This window comes from Camelina sativa, chromosome 4 (assembly GCF_030686135.1).
Source record: "Camelina sativa cultivar CO46 ecotype springtype chromosome 4, ASM3068613v1".
NCBI classification, from domain to species: Eukaryota; Viridiplantae; Streptophyta; class Magnoliopsida; order Brassicales; family Brassicaceae; genus Camelina; species Camelina sativa.
The window spans coordinates 16,838,077-16,860,566 of NC_141883.1; the positions used below are offsets into that span (position 1 = coordinate 16,838,077).

Sequence of the window (22,490 nt, forward strand, 5' to 3'; positions counted from 1 at the left end):
AACTACAGTTCATGATCCACATGTATTGCAAATACAGCCGTCCATACAAGGGCTAAAGAATATTAACATAACGGACGTATACAAATTCTATATTTCCATCAAAAATTTTAGAATAAAGAAGATATGTTCTAAGAGCTAAGAAACATACCTACATGCAGAATCAAATCTGACCTGTCTCACTTAAATCACCCACGACAAACCAAGCTTCTAATGTACTGTTGTGTGTTAGCATGGACTATCATCTCACAAAGTATCTTTATCTTTGATGGGATCATATCTTGTTTTTCTTTTCTTTTGATTTAAAGAAAAAATATCGTTTGTAAAACTAGTACAACGTTTAGCTGAAAATAGAATGAAAAACTATGATTTAAAAACTAAGATCTTGACTCAAACCAACGGAGGAGGCCCTTGTCGTAGCCTCTCTTTTAATAAAATGGACTGACATATCTTGTTTAGGTACTGTTTAAATTCTTCGTCGATACTGATACATTTGTATCTCGACAAATCATAGATGTCCAGTGGTTCAATAACAATACCAACAAAAATATGCTCAATCTAGTTTTGTATCAAAAGTAGGGTTAAGGTTAAGAAGGCCGTTATAAACAGGATCCTTTTGCAAATATTCGAAGAGAACGCACTTTGAAAAAGCGACGCAAGGATTACGGCAAGTTCACGTAATTATCAACGTGTGGTTGTCCAACAAAAAAGTAGTTGATACTAGCTTATCGTGGTTTCTGATAGGCGTACTGTACATTATGATAATCTATTTGAGTACTTTACATTATGATAATCTATTTGACATATAAAAACGAAGTCCTTAACTGCTATATAATTCCGTACAGATCACAGCATTATTATAAATTTGTTTACTTTTTGATGTCATAATAACATCATTCACCAGATCAACGTTTCTCCTTCGTACTAATAAGACCTTTACCATTAGTTATAAGTATCATAAACTCGTTTCAACGCAAATTAAAATCCTTCTTATTAATCTCTTTACACATGTGTCGAATGAGTTTGGTACTAAGTAATCTAATTTTTCATTGAGCAAAAATCATTCTAAAATGGACAGAGGCGTGTTCTATAATATATTTTCAAGCCATATTCAATTTATTTATTAAGAGTATATATAAATATATAATTATTTGGCCATGTTAGACTGTTCCACTTGCACATGCCAAAAGGTCGAAAATGTATTGCTATAAGAAAAATCGAAGTTTCTCGCAAACTGTGATGATTTTATTTCATTCTTAAAATGAATTTTTCATATGAAAATAAATACATAATTACGAATTATATTACCTAGCCATAACATGCAAGAAGGGTTAATGTTTGAACTGATGGAACTTTGTTGGTCTATCCTCCTGTCATGGACGGGTTTTAGTCCTCTAATTGACGTGGTTGAATTTAGCTCCTCGTATGTCAGCTATTTCGTCAAATGCAAATCATTAAGAAATTTTCTGGTTCTCCAAGCCGCAATCTAATAGTTACTCCTCCGAACTATTTTTTACTCAGATCTGCCAGCAATTTATCATAGGCATCGTAAACAGTTTGTCGATCGTATGTGTTTTTTTAAGTCTGCCAAATTTACGAAACCTAAACCAAAACAATACTTGGCATATACGTCGGGTCAACACTGGGTTAAGACTCTTATATAAGTCACCCAATGATAAAATATTACAACCATTGGCGTACATAAAGTAGGTTAGAATAACATTGTAACACTTTACACATAAAGATTGCATATACATGCATGATAATTAAGATTACATTTAGGATTTAGGGCTGAGGGTTTTACGGTGTAGGATTTCAAATATACATGATAATAAAAAAAATTAAATATTATAAAATTTGAAATGGAAGACATAATATGTAAACCAAGTGAAGCAAGGAAAAATTTAACAAAAAATCGTTAAGTCTGACAACAGTATGCAAAAGGTCATAAAAGTCTACAAGATTGTTAAAGATATTAGAAATCCTATACCGTAAAACCCTCAGCCCTAAATCTTAAATGTAATCCTTAATTATGAAAATAGAACCAAAACCAAACATGAAAAAATCAAACCTAACATGCGAATGATACTCATATTTATAAACCATAACATGAAATTGAACCTAAATAGAGGTCAAACATGCAATTGAACTCGATATCGAACCTAAAAATTGCAAATCTAATTAAAATTCATAACCTAGAAATAAAATGCTTTTGATTTGGAGTACAATCTCCACATGGACTTCCCATTTTATGACTATTAGACACAACTTACTTTTTCATTTAAATTAAAGAAAAAAATTATTATAAAGACTAGGTTTTGAACCCACACGTATATATTTTGAGAAAAATTATATATGATTGATTACGGTAATAAAATATTATCTCATAAAAAAATTAAAATTAGTACTAAGGAAAATAATTAAATTTCAGATACACAATTTTTTAAAATATAAAAATCAGTTGTGTTATAAAATCAAATATGATAAAAAAAATCATAAATTTAACTTGACGTCTAGGCGAGACAAATCAAACTGATGACCTCACATATCCTAAACCATTTTCTTTGACCACCAGAAAAACGAAACAATTTTATAATCATGAATTTAACTCGTTTTCATATTTAATTGATCACTACCACCTATGTATTCGTGTTTTTTATTCAATGTTTTCTTATTCTTCAAATTCTTTATTGTCATTTTCATTGTCAAATTTTGTGTTAAATGTCATCGTTACTTTTACCGTTTGGTTCTTCGTTATACTCTTTTTCTTCTTCTTCCTCGTCAACTTCTTCACATTCTTCCACTGAACAACTTTTTTTTAGACTACCACACAACTTGTTAACCCATCAAACTCCAAGAACAAAATCATTTATTTTCTCATAAAATTTGTGAAATTCATGATTACCAGCATAGTCAACACATGCACCCAATTATTGACAATTTTATCCATATACTTATTTGGTTTTAGATCCACGCGTTTAGAAACTTCTGAAACCAAAATCCTTACTTGGTTTATAATATTTTAAAAACATAATAAAATATACTAATAATTATTTATTTAATATGAATCATATGATATATAGAAATATGAGTACACTATAAGATCGAATATATTAATTATAAATAAATAATATCAATTATTTATATCATCAAATAATATCAACCGTATCATATTATCAAATAACCGTAACCGTATATAACAGTAACCGCTTGAACCGTAACCGTATTTAAACGTAACCCGTTTAACCGTTTGTAAATTTCTTGCTTCATAAATTGTTTAGCATCAATTATTATTATTGATGTTGTAATCGAATAATTTGACATCAGTTTAATAAAAATGACACAATTTTATTTGAATTTGCATCAATTCAAAAATATTTAACAGAAAATATAATTTACATCACTTAATATAATGATACAAATGAAATATCAATTAAATAAATGATACAAAACTGATATCAATAATAAAATGATGCAAAATTAAATAAATATGTATTTCAAAATTTTATTATATCAGTTGCATATAACTGATGCAAGTTAATATTAATTTACATGTGTCAAAACTCAAAAATATTCAATATTAATCTGTTTTTATTCAACAAGAATCAATTTATTTTTCCATAAAAAATCAAACATATATTACTATTTCCCAAAAAAGGTTTTATAAATTTCTATTATTAATTATTTTAAAGATACAAAAATAATATTTCTAAAATATAAATTATGTTTATTTTACTTTATTTAAATATAATAATTACATTCTCCACCTAATAAATCTGCAAAAATATTTATTTTCAAAATAATTAATCATTTTATCACAAATGTTTCCATAAATTAATAATTATTAACAAAATCGTAAATATACAGTATCCGTGATATATTTTCCATAAATAATAATTATATAAAAAACAGATCTGTTTGGATATTGTAACCTGTTTTCTTTTATTTTTTTCAATTTCTCAACTTTTCTTGATTTTATTAAAAATATTGGGGGATTTTATATATGTATTTAAGCTGTTTAAAAAAACCGAAAATTTGTTTCTACTCTCTACACCACTCACGATCTGTAACTATTTAAAAAAAAAAAATTATTATTATTTAAGGGTGAGAGTGCTTCTCCATCTATATAAGAAAAAAAAAATTATTATTATTTAAGGGTGAGAGTGCTTCTCCATCTATATAAGAAAAAAAAATTGAGAGTGATCAAAACAACAATTTTTGTAAAAGTTCTTCTTTAAATGTCAACAAACCAATGGTAAATCCAATTATGCATTTACAACACATCTTCAGCATATAATCATCACATCTAAAACATTTAAAGGTAAATCTTCTTTTCTTCTCCCTATTTTATATCAAGTTTTTTTGATTATCAAATGTAGAATTCTAATTTTTCTTCTGTTTTTTTGTTTATATAGTCAGAAAATCTCAAGATGAAATAACAATATCATGAAGAAAATGGAAAAAAAAGGGGGGAACAAAAGCAATATGTGTTTCATATAACACTTATGAAGATACATTTGATACTTCAGCAAGAAGAAAAAAAGCTTCAATTTATGATTTGGGTTCATATTAGTTTTTTTATTCGTTTGTAATTCAACGTTGAATGTATGATCTGATCAGTTCATATCAGTTTTTTTTTTTTTTTTTTTTTTTTTTTTTTTTTTTTTGTTGAATCTTTATTAAACTAAATGCATTGTATTTATGTTTTTTTATTTATTTTGTAAATAAATTTTTTAATAAAAGATATCAGTACAGATTCGAAAAGATTTTAATAGATATCAAAGACAATTTTTGCATATTAAAATAATTTCGAAAATATTTAAAATAAATGAATCTGTTATTTTTGCATATTAAAACAATTTCAAAAATATTGAAAATAAATGAATCGGTTATTATATTTAAAACAATAAATCTTTTATTAGTATCACTTATTCATAAATGATACCAAATTTTAAAATCATTTATAAAAACTGACACAATAATTTGGAATCATTTGTTATAACTGATTTAATATAACATCAGTTTGAAATAAATTGATGTAAATTATTTGCATCAACAAATAGTAAATTATTTTTTAAAGTGATACAAATTATATTTACATCATTTAATTCTGATGCAAATATAAAAAATAAATGATTTAAAACAACACATTTTTTGTAGTGGTTGTTTTGATCTATATGGATTTGATTAAACCAAGTAAAACCATACGTCTCATGTGATTTAGGGTGCAAATGGTTATAGAATTGAAAATGTTGAAAAAGTTGAAACTGTTAGAATGACTTAGGACTTAACGTTGATACCCAAAAAAAATCATAAGACTTAGGGTTCTAGGTTCTAACATAGAGTTTAATTATGCGGCATTTTGGCTTTAGGATTATGCGGAAAAAGAAATTGATGTGCACCAATGAAGCATTAGAAAAATTGTACATATCAGATGATTATCACAATAGCGAGTCTTATTATACAGTCATATCTAATTATCCAGACATTATTAGTCAAATTGAACAGACTAATTAATATATTATAAGTAAATAAAACCATCTCCAACTTCAAAATGATTAGACTCTACATCGAATCCAAACACGCCACTCTCTTCCCATCCACCTACTCGATTTCTTCAGAGTCGATCGTCACTGTAGGCTCATCTGGAAACAGAGAACGTGTAACCAACGTACTGGAGTCGTTTTGGTTCCTATGCTTCGTCATGTGACCCCCAAGAGCTTGCCCTATAGGAAACTTGAGGCCACATAGCGGACAAGAATGTGTCGTTGTTTTAGGCTTCTTAGAGAGTGAAGATGACTGATCATCGGTCTCGTTTATGGGCTTCTTGTGCTTTGCATGGTGACCTCCCAAAGCCTGGTACGATGAGAACTCCTTCATACACGTCTTGCATCTGAAAACGCGTCTCTTATCTTCTTCTCCGCTACATTCTCCAACTCTTGATAACAGCATCAGACAACTTTGCGCTGTATCCTCAATCGTTTGATCATTATTCTTACTTGTCACAGACATGATTGAGTTGACTGAGTTTTATTGTTTTACAAAACAAAATTTCGGTTGGGGTTAGTTAGTTTGTGTTGCTGTTATGGGTATTTATGGAGAAGGCGATGGGTGAGTAAAGATGTATGACGATAAGTGACGAAAATACCCCCGAGACTAGCTGAGCTGAGTAAAATCATCTTCAATTAATGTATTATTTTACTTTCTACTCTAAAATTAAAATGAGTAGATACTATTTTTCTTTATAATAGAGTTTAGAACAAAAAATATAGTACCAGGGTTGAAAATTCCTTAAGAAAATAAAAATGATATTCATGTAATGAAGTGGGAAACTAATTACCGTCGCCCTAAGAAAGGAAATAGTTATTGGTTAATAAATTCTAATTTAACATGGTATCAGAATTCAAATATAGATTAGTCATTTAATCTGGTTTGAGAAGTTGTCCAATCACCCTCACTAATTGATGGTTCAAAGAAATGTTCAATTCATCGACATAGCTAAAAGAGCATTATTTCGAAATGACGTGATGAATTCTATCGAGATGAATGATTAGAAGAACCATTATGTAAAAGAGGCCATGAAAAAAAAATTCATATTGGAAAAAAGAGAGAAATATTGAGTAATATATAAACCCTAATTTAACAGATAACAAGCGGAGTGAATGTTTTCACTGTGAGCAAAAGTTAAAGGTATTGGTGACATCAGTTTGTTACAATGACCACTCGCAAGCTGTAGTGATATAAAGTAAAAGACAAATCGTAGCATTTTTCTGACGGGGTTGATTGTCTCATTAAATCCATATCTTACTCGTTAATACAAGTTTTTCGCCACACAATTCCTTTTGTACATGTTAGTTTAACCATCGGGTATAAGTTTCACAGAAACCACCCACTTTTAACCGACAATTTTTGTTAAATTGTTAAAACTAAAATATACGAAGCTACATTTTAACCGGAGATTCTTTTTCTAAACGGATGACAACAAAATCAAGATTTGCAAACTATACCATTTTAAATTCACGACATGGCCTTTCTATTGTCAGTCACACTAGTCTTGACTTGAGTACTAAGCACACGGAGTTTATGCGGCATCGTGGCTTAGAGAAAAAAAGTAGTTGTGCGGGCATCACGAGAAGTTGAGCAATCAAGGTACGTTTATTGACTTCATAACGCGTAAGATGCGTGGGATAAGTAAGGACATATCAAAATGATCAGAGACTTATTATATAATATTGAAAGAAACACCAACTTGAAATATTTTTTTGCATGTTTAAGGTTGTATGGATTACGCAATAAGTGGAGTGATCAAGCCACGTTTTGACGACTTCAAACGTGTAAGATACGTGGGACATACTATAAAATTGATCAAAACTCTTTTAAAAAAACAGTTTTTGTAGGATTTTATGTCCTTGTTATAGCGGGTAAATTAGCACAACTGTCCATGTTTTACCGCATCTTAAACAATGCTTCCATTTGGTTAACCGAAACTATCTAATAGAAATTGTTGACGAAGAAAAACACTATAAATATTAGTTAATTAAGATATAATAGAAATTTTAAAGGATTTTTATACCATTTTGTATATAATCACTTTAAATTTTTTTGAGGTTTGACAAAGAACGCAATAAGTGGAGCAATCGAGCCATGTTTGATGACTTTGATACGCTAGACAAGTACTGAAAATACATATCAAAATTATTGTCGCAACTAAAAGATAACCATTTGTTCTTATTGTATGGTCCTTATCTACCAATCCATACTCTTATTATTAATGTACCGTACATATCATCTTCATCTTCCACTTTTCAAAGCCTAGATGTAATTCCTAACCCAATCTGACGCTGCCTGTCTTTCTTTTTGTCCCTAAAATCATAATTTTCTCGAAATTATTAATAGAGGTCTAATTCCGATTGCTGCTCAGTAATTTTGAACAGTGGAATTTTGACTCATACAAATTTGGTGATATCACTAGAAGCATACAATTTTTTTTTTACTATTACCATTTTTGAAAATATTTTATATACCCAGTGTGTCCCTTATTGCATGTTATAAAAAAAAACGTAATTACAAATAATACTATTACTTTTTAATTCCACATAAAAAAATGCATTGTCACGTCAGCGATTGCTGACATGTATTAAATAACGTAGCTGTAAAGCGATACAATGATGATGAAATTAAGTTATGGTATGTTGCGGCTGATTTAAGGAAAATGATTGAGTTATGAGCAAACAGCTGACTTACAAGCATAACCCAACTTGGCGTTACATGTGACTTAATGAAACCTATCTGAGTTATAAGAAAATAGTTGAGTTACGAGTATAACCCAACTGTAATTATGGTTGAGTTTTTACCTGATGGTTAATTTGTCAAAAAATTGGCTGGGTAATACTTTGACACATCTGAATTAACTTTCTCCGGGTGGCTGAGTTATTAACGACACCTCATTTATTGGATGTCGTTATGACTGATTTACGTTTAAGTATCATAAATCAGTCGTAATGAGTTGGATTAACGAAAAACTCAGCCATTTTTACGGCTGAATTAGTAGCGAAAGATTAGTTACCAAAATAACATGCAATTACGGCCGATTTATGAAACAATACGATTGACTTATAGATTTTAAGTTGAGTTACGACATTAAACGGCTGAATTTGACATCCGTATTTTCGTTTTTTGATTACTGTAATAGTATTCTTGTTGGGACTGACTTATAGTTTTGTTTGATGATTGGTTTAATTAGGATGATTTACATGTTCGTTTGGTGGTTTACTTGCCACTTAATCAATTAAAAATTAACATCGGACGAATCATTCCATGTCATCATCATCAAAGGAAATACTAAATGTCTTTTTTTCCTACTCATCTTGTTCTTCACCTTGTTCAAAAAAGATTTACATGTTCTTCACCTTGTTCTTCACATCAACAGAGATATCCAAAACTTAATTTTTGAACATCCAATTCGTCATCGTCTTCCTCATTATTCTTCATTTTCATTCATCGTGCTCTGATATGTGATGGATCCGGATTTGGTAATTGTTGTTCCGATAATTGGGTAAAAAAAACATAAATATGTATTTAACACCGATGATAGAGGGTATAGAATTTTGCAGATAGATGTGAAAAACTTGTTTGATGTAGTATTATTGTAATATATTTGTTTACTTTCAGTTTCTTTCTTGTAATAACTCAGCCGAAAAGCAATATAGATCATTTGTTTACGTTCAGTTTTATTTTGTAATAAGTTAGCTGCAAAACAATATAAATAAGCCGCCATATGAATCTACGCAACTTGTCATCTTCCATAAAGTATTATAACTCAGCCGCGAAGCAATATAAATTAGCCGTCATATGAATCTACGAAATCTTTTGTCTTTTGTTAAGCATTATAACTCAGCCATCAAATCTAATAAATCTAACAAATCAGTCACAATATGTAAATCAACAACGACAATAATAAAAACCCTCAATCAGCTGGAAAAACGGTTGAAATCACGGGCTATTATCGAAACACTCAAAAACAAATATTGGACACATACCGGAACACAAAAATACAAAAACGAGTGTAGACGAAATGCGACAGCGATGACGACGAGAGAGAAAATCTACGATAAGCGGCCATAAGAGAGAGACAAGTATTAGGGTTTTTCGTCGGAATCGTAGAGGGAAAGAGAGTCTTTTTAGTTCGTGAACACAAATACAGCGATTCAGTTTCTCTCTTTTGAAACAGAGAAAACTGTCGATAATGACGTGCAAGTGTTTGATTATGTGGACTTTTTTATTATTTTCAAAATAAAAAAAATAAAAAATTAACTGTAATTACACAATTGTAATTACAAAATTACGTGGAAGTGTTTGAGTGTTAATTGTAATTACACAGTAGCACTAAATATATGAGTAATTTTTGAAAAATGTAAAATATATTAACAATGTTCTTACTTTTCTATAACATCTAAGAGTAATTTTTTCTAAATAATATGTCGAACAATGATTCGTCTTGTTGCTAACTTGCCATGAAGATCTCAAGCTATGTACAATCTGGTCTATAAACAAGAATATTAGGGTATTTTTGGCGTTTACAGTTGCCAAAATTAACCATACCGATTTTCCTAAATGGTGGAGCTTGTTCTTTTGCTTTGATCCAAATGATGAGTCTTTATCCATTCAAAGAGACCACTGTACCGCATGTCTTCTTTTTCGTTTATCTATATGAATTTGATTAAAACATATAGAACAACCGTACTTTCGTTTATCTTATCATTATTTAGAACATATGTTCCAAAAAAAAAAAAAATGTTCTAATACATAGGTATCTCGGATGATCATCTAGTAAAGGTATCAGTGATAGGGAATTTTTTTATATAAAACAAGAAACACACCACACGTTAAGTTTAAATGATGAAGCTATGCATAGTCCATAGTTTACCAAACCTCATATAATCCAATTAATTAAGATCATGCTCGCTAGACATGTAAAACCGTGAAGAAACACCAATGTACAGTCGAATTCAACGGTTGAATAAGGTACATATAGAACGTAGTATATGATTATAAGTCTCACCATAATTCTGTAATGTATATGTTGTGTGTGCGCTCATGCGTACATCATGAGATGAAAATGTTACTACGTGACTAAACAGGAGCCGGATTTTCAGTTTCTGACATGGAGCCGCCCTCCATAGCCGCCTTTCGGCCTCTTTCTGACCGACTATTCTCTGCAAATTTAAGGCTACCTTCATGCAATCCTTGCCGCTTTTCTTCCTCAGTCCACTCCGCTGCATAGTAATGTTCTTCTTTTGATTTCTTCTCATCACTCGTTGGTCCAAAAAACATACTTCCCCATTGTGGAAAATGTATAAAAGCAACTAAAAGCGTAAAAATCATTGCCATGATTCCCATTAGCGACAAGCCATCGGCAGTGTGGAATTTTGATGAAGAGAAAAAGACTAGTTGAGTTAGTCCCGATCCAAAATTTCCTCCCGCACCGGTAAGTCCTGATATTAGTCCTAGAGAGCGACGCGACACAAAAGGAACAATGCCAAAGATGGCCCCACAAGCAGCTTGTACGCCGACTGAGAAGAGCATCATGGCTAAAATAGCTATAGGAAGTGAGGTAGCACGGCCGAGCCAAACACAGAAAAGACCACCAGAAGTTTGTAAGATCCAAAGGGTCCATAACCTCCCTCTCATGCCGAAAAATCGAGCTGACATGTCAGATGCATAGCCACCAAGAGGACGTGCAAAGAAGTTAGCCATACCAAAGCTGGCTGCTATCATACCAGCTGTATGGAGTTGAAGTTGAAACCTAATATACGTAAACCAAAAGAAACAGATCAGGTTACTTGTGTTTAAAGAAACTCAGAATCTTTAACCAAAAATTGTTATTTATGTTAATTCAAACCTGTCGAAGAAATACTCTGAGATAACGTTGTTGATGGTCATTTCGATTCCCATGGAAAATCCATAGAGAAGGAACAAAACATATGTTCTGTAGTTCATCACTGCATACCAAAACACCTATAAGATATAAAACTAATTTGTTAAGGAAACAGAATAATTCGAATTTTATTTCAACTTATACATATAGATATGATTTATTTGTTTACGTACCTTGGAGAACCTGTCTTTGGAAACTTCACCTTTCTTCTGTAGAGTACTTAGGTTTCCATCAGGAAGATCTTGTCCAAGAGTGAGCACTAGAATCCCCATAATGACCTGTAGAAACCCGGGGACGAAGAAGGCGATCCTCCACGCCACGAAGGGACTGGCTCCGGCGAGTTTGATGACATGGAAGACCATTGGCATGAGTAGCTGAGTCACGCCTCCTCCCATGTCACCCCACCCTCCGGCACATCCGTTGACAAGTCCGATGATCTTGCCGTTGAACATGACGCTCGTCCAGTATTGACAAGACACGAACGTGGCTAGACAAAAACCAATCATGAAGCGGACGGCTAGGTAGCCACCAGCGTCAGACACAAAGGACATGCTGAAGACTGTTGGAGCCGATAGCATCAGCAAAAAAGCCGTCCCGTACCTGTTTCATTTTTATCGGAAGTTGCTCATCAATTATTGAAATGAATACTTATAATGAAAAGAAACAAAAAATTAAAGAGAACACAGTTAAAATGGAAAAAAAAATTTAATGCATGTATATGTTGATCATAAAGTTTTGCGTTAAAAAAATGGTCTCGATCATAAGCATGTGACTGTATTGATGACGCTTGTAATATTTCTCCTAAATCCAGTAAAAATTTGATTGGTTCATATTTTGCCTAATAGAAGTTTGAACAATACTGTTGAAAATATTTAGACCTTTAAAAGTCTCTTTTGGTATTGCCAATCTGCCTCATATATATAACCTCTTCGAACTAGAGACCATGGGTGATATTAGGGATATACTAGACAAATTACGATTAATTATCATTACGGATAAATGATTACTTTTGTTTTTATGTATTTTGCCATGATATGATAAAATGTTTCATATCGGTGAATCCTAGATCTAATGTATGTGTTGTAACAGCACGTACGTTCTTTAAGTCCATAGTCAAGATAATTTCACAAGTAAACACATTCGGATATAGTTGTAAAACATAGTAAGTACGTACCTAGCCCCGAGCAAGTCACAAACAGCTCCCATAGCGAGTCTAGAGAAAATGGCTCCAGAAACTGAGGCGACTCCGGCGTTTCCAATATCATTTTTGGTCAAATCGAGGTTATCTCTGATGATCGGGACGAGAGGTGCGGCGGCAAACGTGGAGATGAAGCAAGTGAAAAAGGAGATCCATCCTAAGTGGAAAGCTCTCATGTGCGGTTTGGCAAACGAGAATGGTTTGAATACCTTTGCTCTATGCTCTGAGTCAACCGGCAAGGCAAACTTAGCCGTTGGATCATCAGATTGAACAGGATGAGACGCAGGGCCATCTTTGCCTTGGACAGAGAAGGAGAAAACTTGTTCCCTCGCCGTGACTCCATGCATGGAGGTCCCAATGGAGCCTTCTTCATCATTATGGTAAGCCATTATTTTCCCAAGAAATGGGAGAAGAAGACTCTTTCTTATTGAGAGGCAACGTGCTTCTCGTCCTTCCCACGCCTTTGCTTTTTGGTTTTCTAGGTTTGTCGGTTTATTTTTTTCATGCCATATATATAAACGTAGAAATATCGCATATTCGTTTGGGACAATTAAAAAATATATTTTATGGAAGAATTGGTAAAATGTGGTTATTTATTTATAAGTAACTAGAATACTCTGTTAATAACTTGCCTTTTATGTATCGAGTTATATACATGTACTTATTATAACGTATAGGGTCAATAAAATTTGTATAAGGGTGTAATAGTTTCCTGACATGAGTCAAATAATTATTCTAACAAAACATAAACTGAAAATTACAAAATTTATGGTGTCATATACCATAACACCCATGCTTCTTAATTTTAACATGATAGAGTATTTAGAGTTTAAACCCCGTAAATATTTACGGGCATACCAAAATTCTTAAATAAAAAAAAAACAAAAAAAACTTCCAATATATATCGATAAAATCAAGTAATTCTCTTGTCGGTTTATGTTAAAGAGAAGTAGCCACAACCATATCTGACTAGAGACTTTGGCGGATATGTAGACTAATCCATCATTTTAAAAACAGTTTCAGCAAATAGGGTATTGCATCTACAATTTGCATATTGTACATGAATGTTAAAATAAGTACTTTGGAAAAAGTAAAAGCTAACTTTTCTTTTATGCCAAAAGGAATATCCAATTAAACAGAAGTAAATAATGTAATATGGTAGTTGACAATATCCCAACATATTATATAGGGATTTTGACGAGAAATGCCATTTTTCGGAAAAAACTTGTCAAGAATGCTACTTTTCTGTTTCCTTCTGAGAAATGTCATTTTTCATTAAAGGAGGAGATGTAAGAAGACGAAAGTAACCTTGGCTTTAGTAACTGAGAATTCTCTTCGCGGGAGAATGGAAAGCAATACAGAAATTTGAAGTGTTTCTCACCATTAATGGTGATTGGACAAGCATTAATGGCAGCGCCGTTTGGTCCTTCGGTTGTTTATGGGATTAAAAAAGAATTAATTAAAATTAATATAGCAATTGGGTGTAGGTAAGAAAAACAAATCTGAAGAAAGAGATTGTCAATGAGAACGAGGCGTAAATTGTGGTCGGAGAAGTGGAGGTATGTCTCCACATTTAATACATTGAAACATGTACTTTGACATTGCATTTATTTTGGTTTGCGAGAGAATGTTTTTGGTAGGAGACAATGTTGTTGTGAGTCTTAAATGTGTTAAATGTTGATGATGCAGATGGACGGGAGAGTTTGTCTACTTGTGGGTGAGTGGACATGTTCAGAAATGGGGGTGTGGAAGTTTGTTGTCTGTCGTGGGCAAATGACCAGATTTTTGTCTATCGGGAGGGAGACAACGTTCATAGAGGTGAAGGAGAAGATAGTAGAGCTGTTGGGGTTAAAACCTGAGGAAAGCAATATAGAGTTAAGCTTCTGGCACCCAGGAGAAACAGTGGCATTCACACAAGGTAAGATGCCCCCTGTTTCAGTAGAAAGTGAAGTTGAGTTTGAGCAGTTTAAAGCGAAGAATGAAGAGGGTGGGGGCCTGTATTTGTACGTATCGATAGACAAAACTAATGTAATGGCAGCAGGAGAAGGACAAAGTATGTTGTCTATGGAGAAAGAGAACAATGTGGGTATTGGTCGTGACGATGGACAACATGAAATGTCTATCATGTGTGGACAAAAATCAGGTCGACTCTTATAACCGTTGTTTAAAGGAGAAAAAGTAGGAGCGACCGAAACAAAGTACATAACCGTTTCAAAATAGGACAAAAGAACACAAAGTCGATAGAAGACATAACAAGTTCAATTCCTTAGAGAGACAACAAATTCTTGGTAGACATCAACAGCGTAGGCCATACGTAGTTGGTCCACCAATTTTTCTGTTAGTCCATTCGGCGTTACTTTTTGCGAATGGAGCTCGGTATACTTAACCGCAAAGGGACCACAGTCGCTGGTCCTGTCATTCTGGTAAACATTCTCCAGTCTTTCTCAGCTAAACGCGTTAGGAAAAGCGCACCCCACTGATGCAGAATCAACGAAAGCCTTAATGATCAGTGGGAGCAGGTCAATGATAGGTCTCATGAGACGGGGAACCTTCTTGGTGGCTTTGTTGACGATTAACGGATCAAGTATCAAGATATGAGCCTTCCTCAAGCGAATAACAAGTCCACACTTAGTACAAAAAGTCCAAAATTATATTGTCCACTATTATATAGACATATACCTTGACATTTCTATGTTGTCTATCGATCGTTGAACATTAGCATCGGCTGCGTCCTCGCCCGACCTGCAATGGGCAGAAGATTGTATGGTATTAGTAATGAACCTAAAACGGTTGGATAGACAAACGTTGATAGACATGTACATTGGTTTTGGACTGTGGTCCATCAATTGATCACCGATACAAGAAGGAGATGCTTTGTTGGGAGAGTTGCGATAACAATATGGTTGAACATTGGCAGCCTCTACAACCTCGGCCGACCTGTAATAAGAAGTGTGGACATATACATTGAATGCGGTTCCTGGCCAATAATTGAATGCGAGATTGATAGACAAATGTGTGGGTAGACATATGCATTTAATGCGGGTAGACATATACAATGAATGCAGAACTGTCCTTTGGAAATAACACAAATGGTTGGGTAGAGATATCCATTGAGTGTGGGTAGACATTTAAAAAGAATGGACATCAATACCTTCGTAGTTGGTTCGTGTCCTCCGAGTCTTCATCAGGTCTACAATGTGGAGGAACGAGATTACCAGCCCCAGCATCTTCGTCACACCTGTCCGTAAACAAGTGTTGAGGAGTCATTCCCAGCCCAGCATCCGTTACACTTCTACTTAGAAGATAAAAGGGAGACACAATATAGATGGACGATGCTATATAGATGGACAACAACATGGGTTGTGTCCATCCAGATGGTTGAATTATCAATCTCCGGTAGACTAACTTGGTGGACACAAACTCCATACACAATGGTCTACCTTACACTACCCAATCAATAGATGGACAAACAATTACTAAGTGTCTATCATAACGGTTATCAACGTAACGAGCACCAAAAACCAGAAAACACATAAGACGAGGAGGGTGTTTGGACAACAGAATTACCTGCGTCCGGCGGCGACAGCCAGATCTGCCTTATTAATTCCGACATCAGGAAGTTCAAAATCAACACCGAAAGGAATCAAAGTTAGGGTAAACACAACATAACCACTAAAATAACTGGAAATTAGGGTAATTGAACGTGAAATCATACCAAGCGTCGCTGTTCTCAACATCGGGACGAGTATCTGAGGCTACCCCTGTCGAGGTCGCCGGAGGCAAAGCTGGAGGATTGGTGCGTACAAATTTCTGGAAGATGAAATTCATCAGTTTGACTATGTGATATGACAGCGGTGGCCGAAATAGGACGGCGGACAACGGAATAGCAGCGAAGGTTAAAAGTCGCAGCAGTGGTGATCTTTAATTTTTTGAGAGAGAAATAAAATGATTTTGGAGAAGAGAAAGAACATGATCTATCAAAGGGGAACTTTTGTTCAATGAATCGCCGAAGGGTTGCATTCCCCAATGGAGTAATTAACTCATTACACAGCTTTAAGTCACTTCACAGAAAATTGTTTATTTTTTATTTTATTTGTTTGCTCTACGACGCTTCAATTCAGAGCCCCCTCAATTGAGGACAAAAGAGTCTTCTTTCAAACACGTTGTGGTAGGTGAGAAAACTAATTGTGTAAAATGGTATAGACGAGGAAGTTGTCCACTGTTCATGACATGATTAACAAATTTCTCTATTATATAATACTAATACTCCATGTTTATGTATCACGCTGTCATTCTCTTAATAAATTATAATTGCAACTTGGTAGACCTCACGAAGACATAACCAAGTGCTAAATCGTCGACTAGTAAAAATGTTGTCATCCCGTGTTAGATATTTTATACAAATAAGTGTATTATTTTAAAAATCATAAAAATATTTGCTTATTACCCTTCTAATGCACGATTAGCACTTGCTAATCAACTATGCTATGCGAGTATGCGACAATATAGACTAATTTCACCGTCCATAATATATAACTAGATATGGTACGTATGTGTACCTACCAAAAAGTAATATAGTGTTGCCGTACGAGAACGTAACTCGATCTGGTGCGTACGGCACCGGCATGTCAAGCTGATCGTCGTCATGTTGCTTCCCTTATTCATGCCTCCTCTCTTCTCTCTTCTTGATTATTAATTACAAAACATTTGTCTATAGAATATACAGTATTTTATTTACGTTGTTGAAGGTTTTATATACTACAAGTGATTGCTACATTTTACCGAAGAAACATTGAATATGCATTTGCTCGCCATTCAGTGCTATTTATTTTATCACATCATCAAATTTAAATGATGGCTACAACATATATATGTTTATATTGATTGATCCACGATAGTCAACTTTAAATGGTCGATTGCATATATATAAGTGAACCCACAACCACGATGGATGCTGGTTAAGTCATAGATACGTGAGACGAGAACTTTTTATTAAAAAAAAAAAAAGATAGTCAGAAGCTCTTATCAAATGAAAATTAAAGCTATGAGTATTATAATGACCGTACAGATCATGCGTCTCAATCTCTATCACAAAATCCAGGCTGTGCTAGTTATGTATTAGGCATATTCTGTTCTCATGTAACTTTCAAAAGCCAAAAGACTAATGGAGTCTAAACCATATTTCTCATTACTTCAAATTTTCCCTCTTTTAGATGGTTTTTTTGTTTTTTTTTACAAATTTCGTCAACTTTATGAACAATATTTAAAGTCCAAAGTCAAAAAAACTCTTCACATAATATAATACTTCGATTAATTAATTATTTCAAAATGTGGAGACAATATATTAAATAGATTTTGACAACTTGTAACTTGATCCTGAATTTGCTAGAAGAGAAGATATAAAACAATAATTATAAATGCTAAAATGAGGTTAAGTCCCCACGTCATACTGGCCAATGAGATGACACGTGCTTTTACAAAAGATATATAGCAAATTGTTCTATTATTTCCCAAATTTGTGTCCAAATTTTCTGTTGAATGATATATTTTGTTGTGACTTTCCAAAAAAAAAATTCAGAAATATTTAAATAATATCATATTTTAAAAATATGACATAACATTAATTCAGCATTAATTATTACTGAATACCTGGTCAGTCTAACCGAGTTTTCAAAAATTTTGCTTTCTAATTTTATAATTATACTAGGAGTCATCCGTACGCACGGGTTTAGCTTACAATGTTGTTCAATTTTAATAATTTGAAAATTATTAGTTTTTATTTGTTTACTCAATAATGGTTATTTTTGTGACTTTAAAAATATACTGATCATTTTAGTTTTTTTTGGGTTCATTTGTTTAATCATAATAATATTTTTATTATATCAACTAATATTAATTTTAAATAATATAAATATATTGTTAAAATATAATGTTAGAAAGATAATTTTATTTTATGACTTATAAAAAAATTAAAAAATAAAAAATAACAAAATAAACTATTTAATTAACATTTTAAATTTTTGTAGATTTAGTTTATTATAATAAAATCTATCTACTTAGATGTGTCATTATATGTTAAACCTTGAGAATCGATTTTCCATTTTTTAATTAAAATAATATTATTCTTTTTTTATTTATTTTAATTATTGGAAACTCTATGACGAACTACCAATGCACATGGTCTGAAGCATTCACCATCTTTTTTATTTTGTCGTTTGCGTTTGCACAATTTCTATTACCAGTTCGAAATCTACAGAAAAATGTAATTTTAGAATATAACTTACATGAATACAATCTAAATATGAAATTTAGATAAACAAAATGAATTCAATAAATATTTTTTTTAGTGAGGTAAAAAATGCAATCACATTGATCCCTCATATTATAATTTATTATTTATACATTCTAATACAAATTAAAACAAAAAATTACAAAATTTTAATAATGAAAATGAATCCAAGTAAATCAAGTTATAATAAAATTACACTAATTTTTGGATGAGTATAAACATGCAATGGTTTTATTTCATCATCATCATAGATGCAATTGAATAAAATGAATAATCATTTTGTCGTATCTACATAGAAGACAAACCGTAGAATATTATAATGTCAAATGTCATAATACCAAAACTTTTTAGAAAGTAAACTATTATATGTGAAAGTGGAAAATGCTATAGGAATTTTTTTTGTTCTTTTATTTCTAAGATGGTTAATTCGAAACCAATTTGATACTAAGATTCTTAAAAATATATGATACCAGTATACAATTAGCATGTACTACTCAAAACTATAGAAGTCAAATTAATCAGATATAGTATAGAAAAATGCAACTCATATCGTACCATGATATAAAAAGACATCACAAGCTTAACAACATGATTTTTTAAGCATATGATAGTAAACATACAATTTTCCTTTTTTTATAGTAGTTTTAAATACGTTTTTTTTTTGCTTAAAGATGAAGACTACTAAGAAACTAAATTTACAATGGAGAAACTCATATGCATCGTCCAATAAGAAGAAGTTTTATCCTGCTTTACCACATGAATGTCCAAAAGGGAAAATAAATTGAAATTCTAAAATATAAGAAAGGAACAAAACCTAAAATGCCCAACATATTAAATCATGATATAGTTCATTTTTTTCATGACGTAGTAATATTAACACAAACAACAAACACGACAACTCTGAAATAAAAATAAAACATGGTTCAAGGCTCTACCCATGGGCCAAGCAAGTGAAGTTAAAGATTAGGGCATCAATTTTTTTGGGGCATATTTTGGGCCAAAATTTTAGGTTTTTTATATGGGAAAAAATAAAATTAAAATTATAAGTTCAGTTATTAACTCTAATAAAAAAGTTTCCATATTCAAAAAGTTTTAAAAGAATAAAGAGTTATTTGACAATATAGTATTTATTTTTGTACAAATATTTAAATGAACATGAATACATTAAAAAGAGAACGAAAAATGTGAGCAAGCAAAACACGAGCTACAATATGAAAATAATGAAAATAATTTTTTATATTAATATATTTTATAATTCTGTTTACAATAATAAAAATGGGTTTTTAAAAAATATTGGCGTATGACATCCAAAATTGTTGGACCGGCTCATGGACAGTAGGAAAGACATAAATAAACACTCTAATGAATAAATAAATTTGTTAAACATTCTCACATAATTTTTTTTATGTAGTATTAATGTGAACAACAAACATGATAACCTGCAAAAAAATTAAGAATACGTATTAAAATTTGGAAGATATATAAAAATAATATAATTCTTTATAGGAACCTAATGACTGAAATTAAATAATAATAACTGAAAATTGTATTAAAAGGAGAGTAATTAGGGATTGAATCATAATTTCATGGAAAACGGAATGAATTCTACTTTTATGGAAAAAAAATTGGTAAGATCGTATGAGGAATAAATAAGTTAGCAATTATCAAATTACTTACGGAAAACATCCCAACCATTAGATTATATAAGATTAAAGGCCATAAACTAAGCACAAATGAACAGACTACTGAAATCATGTGCCGGAACCACTACACTATATATATGCCACTATATATATGTCAATGCTACAAACTGTATCTAATAAGTCCCGGTTTCTTTATGGATTCTTAATAGACGTATTGCAGATACTTTTGGTTTTCTTTTTTGTTTGCTTACTCTGTTTTATTTCATAGCCTAATGCCAATGCCATGATCCATGGATAGTTGAGAAACTTGACAACACACTACTTGAGATTGTTGACCCAAAAAAAAAAACACGAAATAACATGAATTATATCGACTTTTAGAAGAGCATATCTAACATTTGAAGTTGAAACAAAGGAGGTGTTCCAACGAGCTTTTCTTTGAGTTCAAAACAAGCAATACCAATTGGGAGATTAAAAAATGCGGCCTACTACAAATCTTGGAGGTCCCACAAAGCCATTCCACCTATCCCTTGAGAACATCATCAATTGTAGTAATTTGTTTCTTTGAATCCGAAGCCTCTTCATTAGCAATAACACCATTACCAGTTTTTGGCCTAGCACTATATGCAAAATGAAGCTGTATGTTACATACATGCAGAAGTATGAAAGATAATTAGTACTGTATACCTTATTATCGAGGCAAGGATCTTGCAGCTTTTTTCTTGAATGAACCAATTTCCTTCCACAACAACGTGAAGAAGGACATATCTTTTAGCTTGCATACTTTATATCATGTCATTTTGTCAATATATCAAACAAATCCAAGCACGGAATTGTCGTCACTTCTAGCTATGATCTATCTATGGATCAAAAACATAAGATCGTGAAACAAATATACGAGTTTTATTGTTGGACCTGCATATTATATGATTCACTCTTTGGGTTTATAAGTAAATAGATAAGATTTTCAATTAATTAGTATAACTAATAAAGAAACTAAATCAACTCTAGAACGTTCATTTTTTTTCCAATAGAAGAGGTGAATCAAAAGTCAGAAAGGATTACATTGTTTTTAAATTTTAGTTATTTAGATATTATTAATCTAGAAAAAGGAAATAAACAAAATAAAATCCTAAAAGGATTATTAGGAATGGTACAACATTATATAAACAATTAGAAGTCATCCTGTGCCACACACCAATTTAGCTTACATTGTTTTTAAATTTTAGTTATTTAGATATTATTAGTTTTTTTATTTGTTTACTCAAAAATGGTTATTTTTCTGATTTTAAAAATATACTGATCATTTTAATTTGTTTTTGGGTTCTTTTGTTTGGTGTTACTTGAGTTTTCCTTTTATATATAGTATTAGAGTATTTTAACACGTAGAGAAATTTTTGATTACATAGTAGTGTGTTTATGGTTTTTTCTCCCTTTAGATTTTCAAAACATATTAAGCATTCCCGATTTTTTTCTTTTGTCGCTTGCGTTTGCACAATTTATATTACCACTTCGACATCTACAAAAACATATAATTTTGGAATATAACTTACATGAATATAATCTAAATATGAAATTAGGCAAACAAAAATGAACTTAAAATTTAGGTAAACAAAAATGAACTTAATAAATATTTTTTACCAGCTAATTTTTGGTGAGGTAAAAAATGCAATCACATTGCTCCCTCATCATATAATTTATTCTTTATACATTCTAATACAAATTAAAATAGGTTTTACAAAATTTTAATGATGAATATGAATCCAAGTAAATAAAGTTATAAAAGATTACTTTAAGTTTTGGATGAGTATAAAAATGTAATAGTTTTATTCTATCACCGAAATGAATTTTTAGATCTGTCTATTTAGCTTTATCATAAATGTAATTGAATAAAACAAATATTTATTTTGTCGTAGCTACTTAGAA

General features: G+C 31.7%; 1 protein-coding gene, 1 long non-coding RNA gene and 1 pseudogene across 2 annotated transcripts; 1 reads left to right on the plus strand and 2 right to left on the minus strand.

Moving 5' to 3' along the window:
• Positions 1–4,127: 4,127 nt before the first annotated feature.
• Positions 4,128–4,761, plus strand: LOC147945855 (uncharacterized). Its single transcript, XR_015596350.1, has 2 exons — positions 4,128–4,318; positions 4,413–4,761. It is a non-coding gene; the product is annotated as an uncharacterized LOC147945855 (long non-coding RNA).
• An 840-nt stretch (positions 4,762–5,601) lies between these two features.
• Positions 5,602–6,009, minus strand: LOC104783781 (zinc finger protein ZAT7 pseudogene; annotated as a pseudogene).
• Positions 6,010–10,629: 4,620 nt separating this feature from the next.
• On the minus strand, positions 10,630–13,021 carry LOC104783782 (high affinity nitrate transporter 2.6-like). The gene is made up of 4 exons (XM_087509389.1): positions 12,609–13,021; positions 11,608–12,034; positions 11,399–11,514; positions 10,630–11,302 (listed from the first exon to the last, which is right to left on the minus strand). Exons 1-4 carry the CDS (start codon positions 13,019–13,021, stop codon positions 10,630–10,632), a joined length of 1,629 nt encoding a protein of 542 aa, XP_087365515.1.
• Positions 13,022–22,490: the final 9,469 nt, after the last annotated feature.

Coding starts and splice junctions, on each gene's coding strand:
- LOC104783782 (XM_087509389.1), bottom strand. CDS start 13,021: ATGGCTTACCATAATGATGAAGAAGGCTCCATTGGGACCTCCATGCAT. Junction 11,515..11,607: donor CCAAAGACAGGTTCTCCAAG/GTACGTAAACAA, acceptor TATATCTTATAG/GTGTTTTGGTATGCAGTGAT. Junction 11,303..11,398: donor TCAGAGTATTTCTTCGACAG/GTTTGAATTAAC, acceptor TACGTATATTAG/GTTTCAACTTCAACTCCATA.